This window comes from Notechis scutatus, chromosome 1, assembly GCF_049901735.1.
Source record: "Notechis scutatus isolate UNSWTSFEM ecotype Mainland chromosome 1, rNotScu1.2, whole genome shotgun sequence".
Lineage (NCBI taxonomy): Eukaryota > Metazoa > Chordata > Lepidosauria > Squamata > Elapidae > Notechis > Notechis scutatus.
Window position 1 is genome coordinate 97,721,566 of NC_142009.1, and position 16,983 is coordinate 97,738,548.

The window sequence follows — 16,983 nt, forward strand, 5'->3', positions numbered from 1 at the left end:
GTAGAATAGATAAATGTGACAAAGGGACTGTGTATGTCAACGCATATATACCCGTGTTTCCCTGAAAATAAGACCGGGTCTTATATTAATTTTTGTTCCAAAAGATGTGTTAGGGCTTATTTTCCAGTTAGGTCTTATGGTATTAAATGTGTCTGACTGGCTGACAATCTCAACTGGGGCTGACAATCTTAACTTATGTTGGTGATAAGGCTTATATTACGAGCATCCTAAAAAATCATGCTAGGGCTTGTTTTCCAGTTGGATCTTATTTTTGGGGAAACAGGGTACTTGCAGAAACAGTTGTGAACAGCTTTGAAACAGCCACACAAGTCCGAAAAAGACATAACTGCTTTAATGATTCAAACACAGGTGCTTTGCTTGTGCTACAACTGCACTTTACGAAGCCTCTTATTCAAATGCTTTTCAAAGATGTAATATTTGGTGTGCACAAAGTGGAGAAAGGCATGGGTGGCAGCAAGACTTCTCCCCCACCCCACGTGTGCAAATGCTTCCCAAACAATGAAAGGAAGAAATCTGAATAGCAACCTAATCTCTAGTGACTTTCAAGGCCAGATTTTTTTGGACAAGAGAGGAGGGAAAAGAATAGCTAGTTTAGAGCTGCTGTTGTTTCTCTGAACCTCTTGAATGAGAACAGCAGGAAGCCACTGTGTCAAAGAAATTGCTGGGTTGTATTGTGATTTTTCTCCCTACATTGCTCATTTTGTAATCCCAGAACAGCAAGAGGGAATGGAAAAAGGGCAGCAGGGCATTTTTAAAAATCTACCTGTCTACTTTTAGACAAAAAAACAAAAAAACAAAAAACCCACCAGCCACTGTGATGTAAAGCCTACAATGATATTAGGGAGGCAGGAAGAAAAAGATTTGTCCTCTCCCTTCCTTTACAGGGGTAGACAGAGCATACCCAATAGATATCCATACTGAGCACTACATCAATCATTGTGAGAGAAATCTATTGCAATTCCATTTGTAGGATCCAGGGGAAAAGCAATTAGTGTGTAGCTCTAGGATTCTGTAGCCTTCCATCTGGAAAAATCCCATACTAAGTTGGAGTGAAGGATTAGCTGCTTTCTGGCTAGGGGATGAAACATCCATTCCATAGGTAAAGGTAAAGGTTCCATTCGTACATATGTGCTAGTCGTTTCCAGCTCTAGGGGGCAATGTTCATCTCTGTTATAAAGCCGAAGTGCCAGCGCTGTCTGAAGATGTCTCTGTGGTCATGTGACCGGCATGACTAAATGCCGAAGGCGCATGGAATGCTGTTTCCTTCCCATCAAAGGTGGTCCCTATTTTTCTACTCCCTACAGGTTAAATAAATAAAAATATTGTTTGATTGCAAATATATTTCATTTGTTGTAATGACTATTAAAGCAATATATGCATTTTTATAGAAATGCTTATTAAAGCCACCCATCCTAAAATATGTATATATTCTGTCAGATACACAGAATTAATTTCTTACAATCCTGAATCAGTGTCAGCTACTTCAGATAAATCGTGAGAATGATGGAAATCAAACTGGAACTGAAGAGATAAACCCCCAAATGTAAGAAAATAAAAGACCTCGGAGAACTTATTTAGAGTGTATCTATCAATGTGTTTTACTAAATTATATCTCTAAAAGACTCAAACAAATATCAAGCCGTATATTCTGTTACAGGGCCCTTGTGGCTTTTGTATACTTTACAATGGGTTATTTTAAAAGAATTTTTTTTTATCTTTCAGGTGGAGAAAAGGATGAATTCACATTACCAGTTCCTGTATTGATGATTTCATTTAAGAAATGTAGCCACTGCAATTTTTTTCACTTAGTTTTAGAGCAAAAGGAAACATTCTGATTGTAATGGCTGAATTAGACTGGACTTTTCACATTATATTATTACATCTGTTATACCAAAAATACAATTTTTTGTTCAACAAAAAGTCATGTCTAAAGCTGACTGAAAAGATTCCAAAAGCATCTTTTTAAATAAACAAACAAACAAACAAACAAACAAATAAATAAGAAAGCAAGAAAGCAACAATGGTAGAAAAAAATAAAAGTGGAGGTTGAAGCTACATAGTGGCAATATCAGTGATAAAGCACCAATTCTTCCTTCCCCTTAGTGCATCTGCAGATTCCACCAGCAACTCTATTTGGGAAAGGTGAGCAAGACTAGGCTCTTATAGACACTCCAGGTGGTTTACCAGTTTTCTTAGTGGCTAAAATTGTCCATATTCACTCAGGACTGGATAGATTCTACAGTGGTAAATGAGACAATGTCCTACATGGTAATTTGGGATTCCTTTGAGTTTGTGGTGCCTAAGGAAGTCAATAAGGCACTTGCTGTGTTTTGAAGGCTCCTTTCTGTAAGTTTCCTGTTTCCTTAGGGGTACCAGGCAGGACATGAATGTTTGGATGTAGGATACTGTCAACATTTCACTGAGCATTATTATATAATTATATGATACAGCATGATATAATAAGATAATCAATTATGGTAGGATTATGCCACTAGCACTAAAAAGTTGAATGCTCCCTCTGGGTGAATCCTTCCATGAAACTACAAGTTATAACCCTCAGACTAAGAGCCATGGCGGCACAGTAGTTAGAATGCAGCACTGCAGGCTACTTCTGGCTGACTGCTGCTGCCATCAGTTTGGCAGTTCGATTCTCACTAGCTCAAGGTTGATTGAGCCTTCCATCCTTCCGAGATCGGTAAAATGAGGACCCAGATTGTTGGGGACAATGTGCTGACTCTGTAAACCACTTAGAGTGGGCTGTAAAGCAGTGTGAAGTGGTACATGAGTCTAAGTGCTATTGCTATACTTGATTACTCTTCTGCCCACTGGTTTGATTTTGGAACTCGGTAAGCCAAACTTGTTGAACCTTGGGGGGGGGGGGACTTTTCTCTAACTGCAAGTGTGTGCGTTTAGTAAAGTGAGCAAGCTCCTTCTTTGTGTATTTGTGTGTGCTTGGCCTGGAACAGGACAATAACATCTAGCTATACATTGGTACTCTGGACCAAGCCAGAGATACTGTGGGAGTCTTGAACTGGTACCTGGAGTCTATAAGGATCTAGATGGGATTAAACATCATCAGTTTAAATCCTTGCAAGACAAAGTTGCTGTTTGTCAGTGGACATCTAGTTGATGAAGTAACAGCAGTTTCAATATTTATTCAAAAGAGTTGTGTTTTCCCAGAAAATAATGGTTCATGGTGTGTGATTCTAGGATATCTTGATGCCAGTGACTCATGCCCTCGGAGATGTGGACATTGATTGAGCCCGAGTAACACAATAAATAAATGACTTTACAATCCTTTACTGTGCAGTACTAGGTAATATCAAGCTTGCCTGGCCAATACAGAATCCACCTATCCAGTTCAGACATTAGTTTTATATGTTATATGTTCCTCAAAGAAGCTGCCTCCAGCAAATATGACCAGGTGACATACTGATATAGATTGTATATTCTGCAGTGAAATGCATCAAGGCCACAGATCACATGGCTTACTCTGTGTTACAGTCAGCATTCCAGATCCACAAACTTTCTGCAATTGGCTGATAGACGTGGACATTGAAATATAATGTAACCCAGAGTGTGGTACCCAATGATCTTTCTTTGATGTCCATGTGAAGAAAACATTAAGAACATGTCCTAAATATCCACCTCTGTACCATACTTAAAAGACTTAAATATTTATAAGCTCATGTTTATAGGAAAGATCATTATGGGAATAACCACAAAGTCAGCATTCCAATACAACTTAGAACTTCACAGACTGCGACAGAATGTAATTTCACCTAATTTCTCTGCAGAATGTTTGGATAAATACGATGTATTTGTATCTGCATCAACAGGAAAATGCTCATCGTTAGTTCTTTTTTCTTTGGAGATCTCTCTTAGCTCTGAACTAGTTCCAGTCTGGTGACAAACTGAACAATGCTAGTTAAATGTAGAATAGATAAATATAAAGTAACAAGAGCCTATTGAGCCTGTTTTCATCCCCTCTTCTCTTCATATACCAAATGTAAAGAAATGCAAATATCCCTAGTGAAAAATAAACAGAGACCTAAGCATTACTCTTTACATATAGTTTTGGAACACAAGACCAAAATCATTTCTCCAACATTTTAATATTTAAAATTTGAAAGAAAGAGATACCTACATACACACCCAATCATTTGCTTGTTCACACATGCATTGCTATCCCTTTATAACATTCAGAATTTCATTGTCTCATAAAACCTGGTGGCATGAACCATTTCCCAAAATAAAAATGCACATAGATAAAATAGAGAGTTAAAGATAATTTACTTGTCTATTTTGGACTTTTTAAATATTGCAAAACCTGTATTATTTGGCCGTACCCATTCTTCCTATCTTTTCCCCTTTTTTAAGGAAGCCCAAGGAAGATGAAGGACACACCAACATCAACTGTTGGGATGTTCAGATGTAAAAATCCAGGCAGACAGTAGCACATAATCAAATTACACCCATGTATATCTGCATCAGTGATCTTGTTTTGCTCTTGAACAAAACTGACAGTGAAAAAAACAGAACAAAATGAACACAAAGTTTTAATTAATGCAGAAAATCTGAAACTAATGCAGTTCCAACCAGCTTATCCGTGAACAAATCAAATTGTGGGACTTATTTCCAAAAATATATAAAGTATTAGACTGACATGAGGGTTGTTGTTTTCCTTATGCACCTGTGTGTTCATGTTTGAATTTCTATTTTTCTTGTTCAGAAATTTCATCCAGCACTTATTACAATCTAGCTGATTCCAATGCACCTCAAAAAACCAGATGTTGGGGTAGAAAGGTCAAAAAAAGCCTTTAGCATGTAGCAAATCAGCATTACACTAGTGACTAGTAAGTCAGTAATTATGTACAGAATGTACTGGAATGCTAAAGGGAAGGAGAAAGTGAGGCAATATTACTGGCGAAAGGTATCTGCAAGGACTATTAACAAATAGGTTACAGTAGTAGCCAGGTAAGATCTGACTTGTGAAATGGAATATGAAATAGAAGAAAGCAGAGGTGTGGAAAAAAAGCAAACATATGCCAGCAGCTGAAAGGAGTTTGGGGGAAAGGAGCTGTTCACATTTAGTATGATATGCAGAATTAGGAAATGAACAGAGTGGAAGAGTGAGATGCTGTGAATTCTTGCTTCTTTTTCTTAGGTTGCATGATTAAAAATCGGCAAAATTACAGAGAGAGACAGATGAATGAATGAAGCAATTTTTCTGAGTCACTGCAATGAGTTACAATGGTAAAATGATCAGCATATGTCAAGTAGAGTTCTTGAGCTTTAAGTGGAAACAAGATTTCTTCCATTATTGGAATTTCATCCTGTCAAATGTGTATATGCAGAGGCCATCCTTTTTGTGACATTTCATATTTGTGAAATACTGTTGGCAAATCCCCTGTTAATATCCAGCCAGCTACTGTACCCAGGCAAGTGACAAGCTTTTGCTTTTAATTCATGAATTTTGAAAGCATATAAACATTGTGATTTTAGAAAAGTCCTTTCTAGATATACTTTACACATGCAGTATAAATAAATCTCCATCTCCCTCCTATGGGTGGTATGTGTCTTCCCCATTCTTAGGTCCTCTACCTGGCAGTTTGAAGGGTTGAAGGTTCTGGGCAGCATCTTAGCTGTTCCTGGCACTCCACTCTTTTGAACAGAAAGCATGTGACTGTGGGATGCTACAACAATTGTATACTGTGTGTGTGTGTGTGCGTGCGTGCGCGTGCGCATGCACCAGTGGTGGGATTCAATTTTTTTTACTACCGGTTCTGTGGGCGTGGCTTGATGGGCGTGGCAGGGGAAGGATATTGCAAAATCTCCAGTCAGAGGTGGTATTTGCTGGTTCTCCGAACTACTCAAAATTTCCTCTACCGGTTCTCCAGAACTGGTCAGAACCTGCTGAATACCACATCTGGCACGCATGCATGCTCTGCTTGTAAAATACCCAAATTATGATCTCCTGACTGTGGGGACAGTGCAACAGTCATAAGTTTGAGGACTGCTTGTAAAATTACTTTTTCATCATAGTTGTAACAACAAAAGATCATAAAATAGAGCAGTCATTAACTGAGGACTATTTATATCAGTCTTGGCAATACAGTACTTGAGTGGGCAATTCTGAAAGTTGGCTTTCTATATTTGTGTTGTAAAATAATCCCATAATCAGCTGGGTAAAGTGGGCAGGGTAGAAATTTAATTAAAAAATAATAATCATCCAAGTTAAGGGAGGTTGTCTTATTGGAATTATTTGCTATTATGTGGTCAATGGTTTGCTTCAAGTCACTCCTCCTATTCCTGAACCTTATTCTTCTTGACTGTCTGTATTCGTGGGATCCTATATTATTATAACTGGTATTTGTTACATTTTTTGAAATAAGATTTCCTAATGTCCAAGATGCATGTTTGACTAGATTCTATTATATATTCTTTGGGTTTACTTAATAGATGCAGTATATTCAAGGTACTATAAACCAAGACTTCAGACAGGTCTGATATTCACTTGCTCACGAACAACACCTATTAGGTTTTTAGTCTCTTACTCATAAAACCTGAAAGTCAGCAAGCAGGGAACAATGTAGACATTCAGAGCACTCAAAAGAACCTATATTTCATGCATACAATTCAGAGAGGGCACTGAGAAATATAATTTATATTTTCTCTCTCTGAAATCAAATTTCAGTTGAACCAGGGTGTTTCCAGAATCATTTTCATAATAATGTTCCATTTTACATATGGAGCATTCTAAAACTGTCCCTGAAGGATTTTCAAATTGAATGAATGCTTCAAATAAGTTGAGAAGAAAAAAAAGAAGGAAAAAAAAGAGGTAGGCCATGCCCAATCAGTGCCATTTAGAGCCAGCCCAAGCAATGAAATAACTCTCTAATGAAATAAGTTGTTAATGGAGATTGCTGTAGACAATTTTATTAGAAGAGAAATATTGGGAGAAAACTGGTACAAATGGAGGAAAACTCCAGTATTCTCAAAGGTTAAAGCATGTATGAGTCAACAACAATTATGTCCAGATGTTCTACCTTCAGGCAATTCTTTTCTTATGAACTTGGCTGGACAGAACCCCCTGAAGATTTTCTATGAAATTGTTCACGGATGTAAGCTATGCCTTGGGATACATATGGGATTTGGAGACAGCTTAGACTAAGTCTTATTCAAAAGAAATCTTTGCAAAAGTACCAAATATTCTTTTAAACTTTCAGATTTCAGAGGAAACAGATTGGCTGTTTTAGAAAAAGTTGTCCACCATTATTCCTGCCAGTTTAGTATCATCTGTAAATTTGGTAACGTCCCCTTCTATTCCCTCATCTAAGTCATTTATGAACATATTGAAACTTACTAGGCCTAGGACAGAATCTTGTGGTACCCCACTGCTTACTTCCCTCCATGTAGATGTAGCACCATTAAGGACTACTTGTTGAGTACAGTTTGTCAGCCAGTCATGAATCCATCTAATGGTGATACTATCTATCCCACTTTTTTCTAGCTCACCAAGAAGTTGGTTGTTACTTTGCCGAATGCTTTGCTGAAGTCTAAGTATATTATGTCCACAATATTTTCCTGGTCTACTAATTTAGTCACTATGTTGAAGAATGAAATAAGATTGGGTTGGCATGATCTGATTTTAACAAACCCATGCTGACTTCTAGTTATTACTTTACTCATTTCTAGATGTTGGCAGATCTGTTTTTTTTCCTTATCTTTTCCAATATCTTCCTGGGTATTGATGTTAGGCTGATTGGTCTGTAGTTTCTTCAGTCTGGTTTTTTCCCCTTTTTGAAGATGGGAACTATATCAGCTCTTTTCCAGTCCTCTGTTAGTACCCCAGTGCTTCAGGATTTTTGGAAGATGTGGTACAATGGTTCCGAGATGACATCTGCCAGCTCCTTTAGAACTCTGGGATGTAATCCATCAGGTCCCGGTGATTTATATTTATCAAGATCAGACAGGTGTTCTCTTACCATTTTTTTTGCTTATTTTAACTTTTATTTCTAGTATGTCTTTTACAGTTATGTTTTTGGTAGGTTGGACTATTGTTTCTTTTTGCATGAAGACTCTTCTTTCTCTCTGCTGCCTGTTACTTTGCCACCTTCTCTCTTTAGTGGACTGACTGTTTTGATTTGTTTCTTGTTATTTATATGTTGGAAGAAACATGATGTTCTCAGTCTTCTTCTTCTCCTCAACCCATTAACTGTTCTCTTTATATTTATTTTATAATTTAATCTTCATTCATTTTCTGCAAAGTACTTTGTTCATAGATTACTTATTTTCATATTCAACCAGGGATGGGATATGAAAGGGTTAACTACCAGTTTGGGATTTATGAGCTTCCCTGCCCGCTGTGAGCTGCGCGCCTGTAAATCGTCATAAATTGTCATTAGCACATCATTAGCATGCTGCCTGCCGAGAAACAGCCTTTGAAACAGCCCTCTTTTCTTGTTTTTTTAACTGCAGCTGTGCCTCGTTCAGCAGCTGAAGTTGAAAAATCAGGAAATAAAAATCAGGTAACAGCCTGGGTGGGTGGGTGAGCAAACACATCAGCAGACATCGAACTGGTTCTATGTCTGCTGCTCTTCAGAGCTACCAGTTCTACAGAGGTGGACAGAACCGGTAGAAATCGACCCCTGTATTCAACCTATATTCATTCAGCTCCCACTCATTCTTGCCCTATCTCTTCTTGTCCTGTCACATACACTTTCTGAATATCCTACTCCTACTGTATCGACCTTACTCATCCAATTTCTACTTTAATATAAAAAAGTGGGCTGAAAGCATTTACTTTTAACAAATGTTCATTCCCACAACTGATGCTATATATCCAACTGCTTTCCCTCCAGTATTTGCATGTCTTAAATATCTCCATCTGCCTTCCCATCTTTAGTAACAGTCTATGAAGGTCTGAAAATATCTACTTGTTTTGATTTATGAATAAGTTACAATAATTCATTTCATTTTTCCTATTGCACACAACTACCTTGGTCTTGAAACATTAATTTTCAGATCTATAATCCTCATTACAAGACATAATCTATCTAATATTCATTTAGCCAGACATATAGCACCATTTGTGTTCAACATATATTTATGATCAACATCCTTCTAACATCATAAAAAAAGTTCCTAATACATTCATTCATGCATGCATACATTTATTAAACACCCAAGAGGACATTGAACGTCCTAATTTTATTTCTTGCTCAATGTTGGACTAAGCATTTAACTTATTCTCATTCTTTTGTTTACTTCTATAACATTTCTGTCTTATTTATTTAGCAGCAAAACAGTGCAAAACATTCCATAATTCAAGCCATTCATTTTATCACATGTTTTTTTTGAATATGCATTCATTCATTCACTCATTTATTAATTCAGTCATATAAACATAACTACACGCAAAGTTCCTAAAACAACAAAACCCAAATTCTTTTAAAGCACTCTGAAGAAGAATGTTTTATGATGCATGTGAAGAACTTGAAGGGTCATAGGAAAGCATCTCAGATGTGAACTCATGCCACAAAAAAAAAAAAAACCAAAAAAAAAAAACAGAAAATGAAATAAAAAGAAGAATGAAAGAAAAACCTTGTAAGAGTTCCCACAAACCATTTCAAAGGACACTTGAAGCAAAACATTCATAATGATAAAGAAATACATACTCTGGTTTGCTCCAGGGAGCCAGTAGGCCAATCTTCCGCCCATCACCGGGTATTCAGCTGTAAATTTTAGCAGGCCAAAACTCAGGTGAGAGTTTGAGAAAATAGAGATGTGATTTTCTTTAATAGGTAATGTATTTTTTTAAAAAAATAATTAATGGTTCACTGGATACTACTTTACTATTTTCTAAACAGTATTAGCCTGTTAAGTTGTCAAAATGCTAGTGGATGAAAAGTGTGAGAAATAAAGCAACATGCAGTGGATAAATGCAACCCTACTCCAAAACATATATTTTAGGATGCTCCTAACCGCTCCATAAATTCTGATCATTTCCTTACTTCAAACCATGGTTTGCTTTAGTTACAATTCCAACTGAACCAGTTCAAGAAACTAGAGTATATGAGGAATAGCAGCAGAATTGAAGGTAGGTTAAAAATGAGTCTCCCAGTTTCCACAATTACTACTTTCAAGGTTTTTGTTCAGAGATTGGCAGAATATACAATTATTGTTTTCCCAATGTTGGTTGTGGTGTATATTCTTCCAGAAAGGATTCTAGTGGCTTATCTTATTTGTAGCTGTCAGTTCAACTACACCAGATTCATATCAAAATTCAATCTTTTAAAAACACATATATAGCCCTATATAATAAGGCTATGTGACAGATTAAGAGAAAATCAATAAAATTCAGATGGTGGCAATCCATTTATTATACTATGATTGGGTAGAATATTAAACTGTTATTGTTATTAAACAGTATTGAATATTTATTAAGCAGAATCTTAGGACAATAATGTGATACTAAATATAAACACTATTTCCTTTAAAGTTTTGTCACTCCCTGTATCTATATCTTTATTTATGGTTATATCAAAGTTCCTTGAGGAGATAGTAACTATTGTTCAGAAAAGAAGAGGGCAGATAAATGTTGTGGAAAGAATAGAATAATAGAGTTGGAAGGGACCTTGGAGTCCAACCCCCTGCCTAGGCAGGAAACCCTGCACCACTTCAGACAAATGGTTACCCAACATCTTTTTTAAAACTTCTAGTGTTGGAGCATTCACAACTTCTGGAAGCAAGTTGTACCACTGAGGAGCAGATAAATTAATATATAGGAAACCCATCGACAGCACCAGTTTTAGAGTGCAATTCCATTTATTAATTGTTTTTCATTACACAATTATTGTCTTAGCAATTTCCTTAACATCAGCTTCATTACTTGGGAAGGCAGCAATCCATAGCCAATTTTCTTTTCATGTCGTGCTTGTTCACATATAAATGCAGACCTTTTGTTCAAAATAGTTGCAATTAATAACTTCAAACAAAAGAAATGCAAAATCCTTCCACTCAAAGCCATTTATAATCCACTAAAATGAATTGAAATTCCCATCTTGAGCCTAACTTTTTTTTTTTTTTTTTTTTACTGATAATAGGAATGGATTCCCAAAAGCATTCCATGCATCTTGATAGTAACATCCTAATTTTCTTTCCTGGTAAATGTTTTAAATAAGATTTTAGCACCCAAGGAAATTAATCTTTAAATTAATTGCACTTATAAAATGTCACCTCAGCCTTTTGTCTTCAGCCTAATTAGTTGCTAAAATTTAAACCAGCCTTAGTAGCTATCCTTTCAGTTTAGATTACTTGCAGATACAGGGAGTCAACTTCTATGTCTGTATCTGCTTCTCTTTGTGATAACATTATAATAATTTTGTTCTGTCTCTACAAGGCCCAAGCTGTTAAAATCCTTATGATACTTCAATCTGGGCCCATACAATTTAGAGAGCAATGGAAAAACTGTCACTAACTCCATAAACATTTCTAACTTTTTGTTCATTGTTGAGAAGTTTCTTAAACACAGATAATCCACATCATTGTTGTACACTGTACTGATGTCATCATCCATAAGTAGCTGATTTGTTCACTGCATCTCTGCTAAACAAACAGGATATATTTTAATGCATAGCTGAATAATTCAGTATATTTTGTTTTTAAAATAAAGAAAATGAGCTGAAGGAAACTATGGAAAATGGCTGGAATGGGAGAGTTTAAGCCACAGTTATCTCCTTTGAGTTTAATTTTCTGAGAAAAGCAGCTTCCCATGTCAACTTTTCATTAAAGACAGTATCTTGAGCCGATTGCCCACATATATCTAGTGCAATGTTAGTTCTGCCCTTATAGTTCAAGTCATATAAAACCATGAGCACAAAGGTCTGGGGTTAAATGCCATTTGTACATACACAGTCTCTGAGATTCACAACGTTACTATGCAGTGCATAGTTATGCCTGAAGGAATAACTTTTCTTAGAACATCATCTCATGCCAAATTACTCATTTCTCTTTCAACATTCCTGGGTCTGAAGCCACTCTAGCAAGCTCTTTCTTTGAGAAATATGCTCATTTTCAGCCTCTTTTGCTGCCTGGAAGTTGTTAAGAAGTTCTTAAGTTCATGAGCCTTGCAAAACAAATCAGATAACTGTACCTTGGGCTGACCTTTGCCCCCCCTCAAAAAAAGCTGCCTCTGTCACTACATTCTGTACCAGTTGTAGCTACTAAATACTCTTCACAGGCAGCCCCATGTAGAGTGCATTGCAACAACCCAGGAATGAGATGGCCAGGCCTTGAATGACTGAGTGCAGAGATTCCTGATCAGGAAAGGTTGCAACTGGCACACAAGGTGAAATTGTGAAAAGATTCTCCTTGTCACAACTGCCACCTGTTCTTCATGAAGGAGTTGTGAGTCCAGGAGAACCTCCAAGTTGTGCACCAGTTCTATCTGTGGTAGGTCCAGATCTCGAAGCTCCTTGCACCTCAGCCCTCTGGTCTTTTCAGGATTCAGTCAAAGCCTGTTGGCTCCCACCTCAATCCATGAGAGAGCAGTGACAGCATCATGTGGGTTGGAGATATAGAGTTGGGTATCATCCACATGCTGATGATACTTCAACTCCTGGTGATCTCACCCAGCTGTAGATGTTAAAAAGGAGTGGAGAGAGTACCAAGCCCTGTGGTGTGCCACAAAGGAATGGCTGTGAGCTGGATCTCTCAATCTCTTATCAACATTGATTGGGATTGGCTTTGGAGAAAGGAACAAACCAGAGCAAGACTGCAGTGCCCAGCCCTATACTATGTAACCAACTAAAAGCATATCATGGTTGATGGTATCAAAGGCCACTGAGAGGTCAAGGAGAGCAAGGATGGGTGTACTATCCCATCCTACTTTCACCAGAGATCAAGTGCAAACAATGTTATTTCTGTCCCATAACTGGGCCTGAATTCTGACTGGAAGCAGTCAAGACAATCAATTTTATCTAGAATTCTCTGAAGCTGCCAAACAACACTTTTTTATCAAATGGGAAGGTAGGAAACTAGATAAATATTGTCCAGGTGGGTGGGATCAATTTTTTTTCAGGTGACATCTATAGGTTTTTTTTTGTGACATATCCAAGGAGGATATGTCAATTTTTAAAAAAACGATAGGAATATTTAGGTAAATGTTATTAGATGATTGTGATAAATCTGACTGATTTGAGAATTTGAAATATTCTGAGAATACTGATTGTCAATTTCAACAGTTCTTGGTTCAGTGCTTTTATGTATTATTTAACTTCTTAGCAACTATGTTAAATTGAAAGCTCAAAATGTATGAATAGCTGATTCATTTTTATCTTTTGCAATGTTTGATTTCTACTCTCATCCAGCATCCAAGCTCATTGTTTCTGATTTTTTTCATACTCAAACCTGTCCCATATTTGCTGAAGAACAGTTTTTTAAAGACTCCATAAGACAATTCCAGTCAGCTTTGCTGCATGGATAGTTGCTTCCTGATCAACTACTTGTCAAAATAAACTTTATTCCACTAGAATATATGTAATTCAGAGTTGAACTGTGGAGTCCTTGTTGCTGTTTGAGTTTGGTTGTTTGCTTGCAAACATTGCATTACCCAGTTAGGAAACATATCAGGGCAGCTCAATGTGGAATTTGCTCTTAGTTTAGTAGGCTGGCCTGCTATAGGTGGCCCTAGTACAGGGGTGGGCAAACTTTTTGGCTCGGGGGCCTCATTGACTTTTAAAATTTGACAGACGGGCCGCCACCTGGTGTCAAAATGTCTGTCATTACAAGTCAAAATCAAATGAATGCAATCATTCAATCATTCACATCAAACCTTAATTCTGTACCAATCTTTGGCGGGCCGGATTAAAAAGACCAAAGGGCCGGATGTGGCCCGCGGGCCGTAGTTTGGCCACCCCTGCCCTAGTATGTGTTTTCTCCTTAGTTTACAGCCCTTAATTGGTCCTGAACTTTGATTAAAGAGGCAATCTGGATTTGAAGTTTATCTATATGAATATCTAGGGGCTGGCCTTACAGAATTATACTTGTCTGAACTACTGGAGGATGATGGAGATGTTTGTCATCATTTTGTACTGTATGTGTAGTTATGTTTGTACTGGGCTATGCCCTCATTATTCTATACTCACTGGCTCTTTCTATGCTGGCTGCAGACAGATGTCATTGCTAACACACCTTCTGATTGAAAGGATTCGTCTTCGGTCCAAGATTCTCCCATTATCATAACATTTCTGTATTTTCTGGTAGTATGTTTCTTCTCAGAGTTAAGCATGCCTTCAAAAAGTGACTATTTCACAACTGTTTGTTTTCAGCTTCTGTATTATATATGTTTAAGATTGTTCAGTTAATTGATTTTTGTCACGTTTTTTATTAAAGACTTGCTAAACTTTTGAGAAACCTATTCATATGTGAACAATTTTTGAATTTCTCTCTAGCTAGCTAGATGAATAGATGTCTGACTTGGATTTTCAATACTGATTACTTTCTGAAGGAACGTTTAAAGGATCAACATAATAGTAAGAACAGTTCAACACTGAAGCCATATCAAGGGAACTGATGGGTTGTCTTTTGCTGCATGTGTTCAGACAGTAAATGGATACTTATTAGTTGTAAAGGCTTTATCTGGATTCCTGCACTGAGCAGAGAGATTGCTTGGGAATTTTAATGGCAATTTAAAATTTGATGAAATACCAATTGTATGTCAAATTATAATGCTTACAGAGAAAATTGTAATATTTTTAATCTCCAATAATCTGAAGTAATTGAAACCTCTACATTTGTGCATAAAATTAGCAATAAGAATTAAAATGCTCATAACTACTCAGAACTACAGATTGAAAGCATGCAAAATAAAATGACAGTCTAACCAGATTGCAAAGTATCCTCAATATACCCCAAAACTACTGTGAGCAACATCAATCTTTATGAAGCAACAAGTAGCTGCCTCACTCCCATTAAGGGATACTGGTGTTTATCTACAATATCTTCAGATAGAAATTACTAATATAAATGATAATGTGCTTGGCCATATTATAAATATGAATGTAACAGTAATAACATGACATAACATAACATAGTTAATGCTTTGTGGAAAAGGGTTAAAATAATTTAATTCCACAGAGTTAAATAACTGGAATTTTAGGATTGTAGTTTGTAGCCTGAGTCTGTAAATTTTCTTAGAAGAAATGCTATTCTATATATTTTCAGGAGATGGTAGTTATATATACATTAATCTGAAAGAAAGGCTCACTGAACTTCTAAGTGAAGTAAGTGAAACTTACTTCTAAGATGATGTGCAAAGCTAGATATTCCTTAAAAAAATCAGGTTTATAGAGAATAGCTATTATTACAATATAGATCATACTTGCTAACATTAATGTGATATTAATCAGTTTCTTGTGTTGCTCTATAAACAGAATAAGAGAAAGAAATGTGGAAAATAAGTGACACAAAAAAAGATATTACACAACAAAAGCTCTGTACTAAATTGTTTAAAAATAATACTCTTTATCTAAATAATTCTATTTGGGAAACTGCATTTATCCTAAAGTGGAATCAGGAAAAGCTCTTTTGAAATTCTTCATGCGGGCCTCCACCATGTCTTCATCTCCACATATATTTATCATCAAAATGTGGTGATAAAGTCACCAGCTTAGAAAACCGGAAATCATCCTATCATAGCCACAAAGCCAACTGGGTAACCTTGGGCCAGCCACCCTCTCTCAGTCCTAAGAAGCAGGCAAGGGTAAACCACTTCCAAAAAAAGTGATTTGTAAATTTCTTCTGGCCAAGAAAATTGCAGAGGCTAGTCTAGACAGTCACCAGGAGTAAAAACAACAACAACAATTTGCACACAAAAAAGTAGTCTTTTGCTATTCTTGATAGGGGTTACAGATATTGAAGTACAATGATGTGAGGAACATACAACAGGGAAGAGCTATTTTAGATACGGTAATAAGGCTTTATCTTTTAAAATTCACTATGTTTACACCATTCCTTTTTTATTAGGGCACAGTAGTGCTAAAAGAGAAAGCAGTCTTAGAAACAGAGAATCTCTTCTTTTAATTTCGTGTAATCTACAAATGCCAGCAGGCTGGTGTTTTATTGATGACTCTCTAAAGCTTTTTATGAAGTAACTAAATATTTAATGATTTTTTTTAAAAAAAGAACCAAAATTGTTGGGGAAGTTGACATAAAGCTTGTATTGGAGGAATCAAATTGCATAGAGTTTAAACTGATTAAATGAATATTTCAAAGTAATAAAATTACTGTGCAATTTTAAGAAAATATGGCTCTAATAAGAGTTCCAAAAATAACTATAATGTGTGGATTAGATATTCCATCATGAAAGATAAATGTTGACATTTTAGTTGCTTTAGATTGCTACTGCTAATATTCCTAGTGACAGTAGAATGCAACTGGTTAATGGTATCAAATTCAGTGATTGTGAAAAATAAGGGAAACACGGATTTCCTCTTTGTGTCATAGAACTCTAACTCTATCACATTTTATTTCTAAAAAGTTTAATTTTTAGGTGTATATTCTATTTTACATCTTAATTCATTTCTTCCCATCTACTTCCCTTAGAGAAGCTCCAAAATCTTCCATTAACTGATATTCTTTATGCCTTGGTATATGTAGCAACTGTTCCAAGAGTTCCAGATTTCACTGAATATTTCCCAAGAACATTTTGGACAGTTTATCTAAAATAATAAAATGATTGTTTTAATGCCAGAGTATTTTAACTACATCAAGGACCTTACTGATTTAGAATATGAATCTGCCTAATTTACAATACTATCCAAACCAAACATAATTTCATTCAGCTACTAATGAAAGTATGATATGGAATGTAAAATGATCCAATACATTATAGGAGACTACAACTAATTTTTGTTTCCCCTTCTCTCAACTGACTGGCTGATGCTCAGTCTTAAGATA

The 16,983-nt window shown here is 36.3% G+C and overlaps 1 protein-coding gene across 4 annotated transcripts in view; it reads right to left on the reverse strand.

The window, feature by feature from the left end:
- The window catches only part of NKAIN2 (sodium/potassium transporting ATPase interacting 2), a 586,804-nt gene that overhangs the window by 14,109 nt on the left and 555,712 nt on the right, over positions 1 to 16,983 (reverse strand). For 2 of the 4 annotated variants that reach the window (XM_087972523.1, XM_087972533.1), the window contains exon 6: positions 9,702 to 9,758. The exons of the other annotated variants lie outside the window; for them this stretch is intronic. In XM_087972523.1, coding sequence (XP_087828649.1) covers positions 9,702 to 9,758 — 57 coding nt within the window. The remainder of the gene's footprint in view (positions 1 to 9,701; positions 9,759 to 16,983) is intronic. 4 annotated transcript variants of the gene reach the window in all.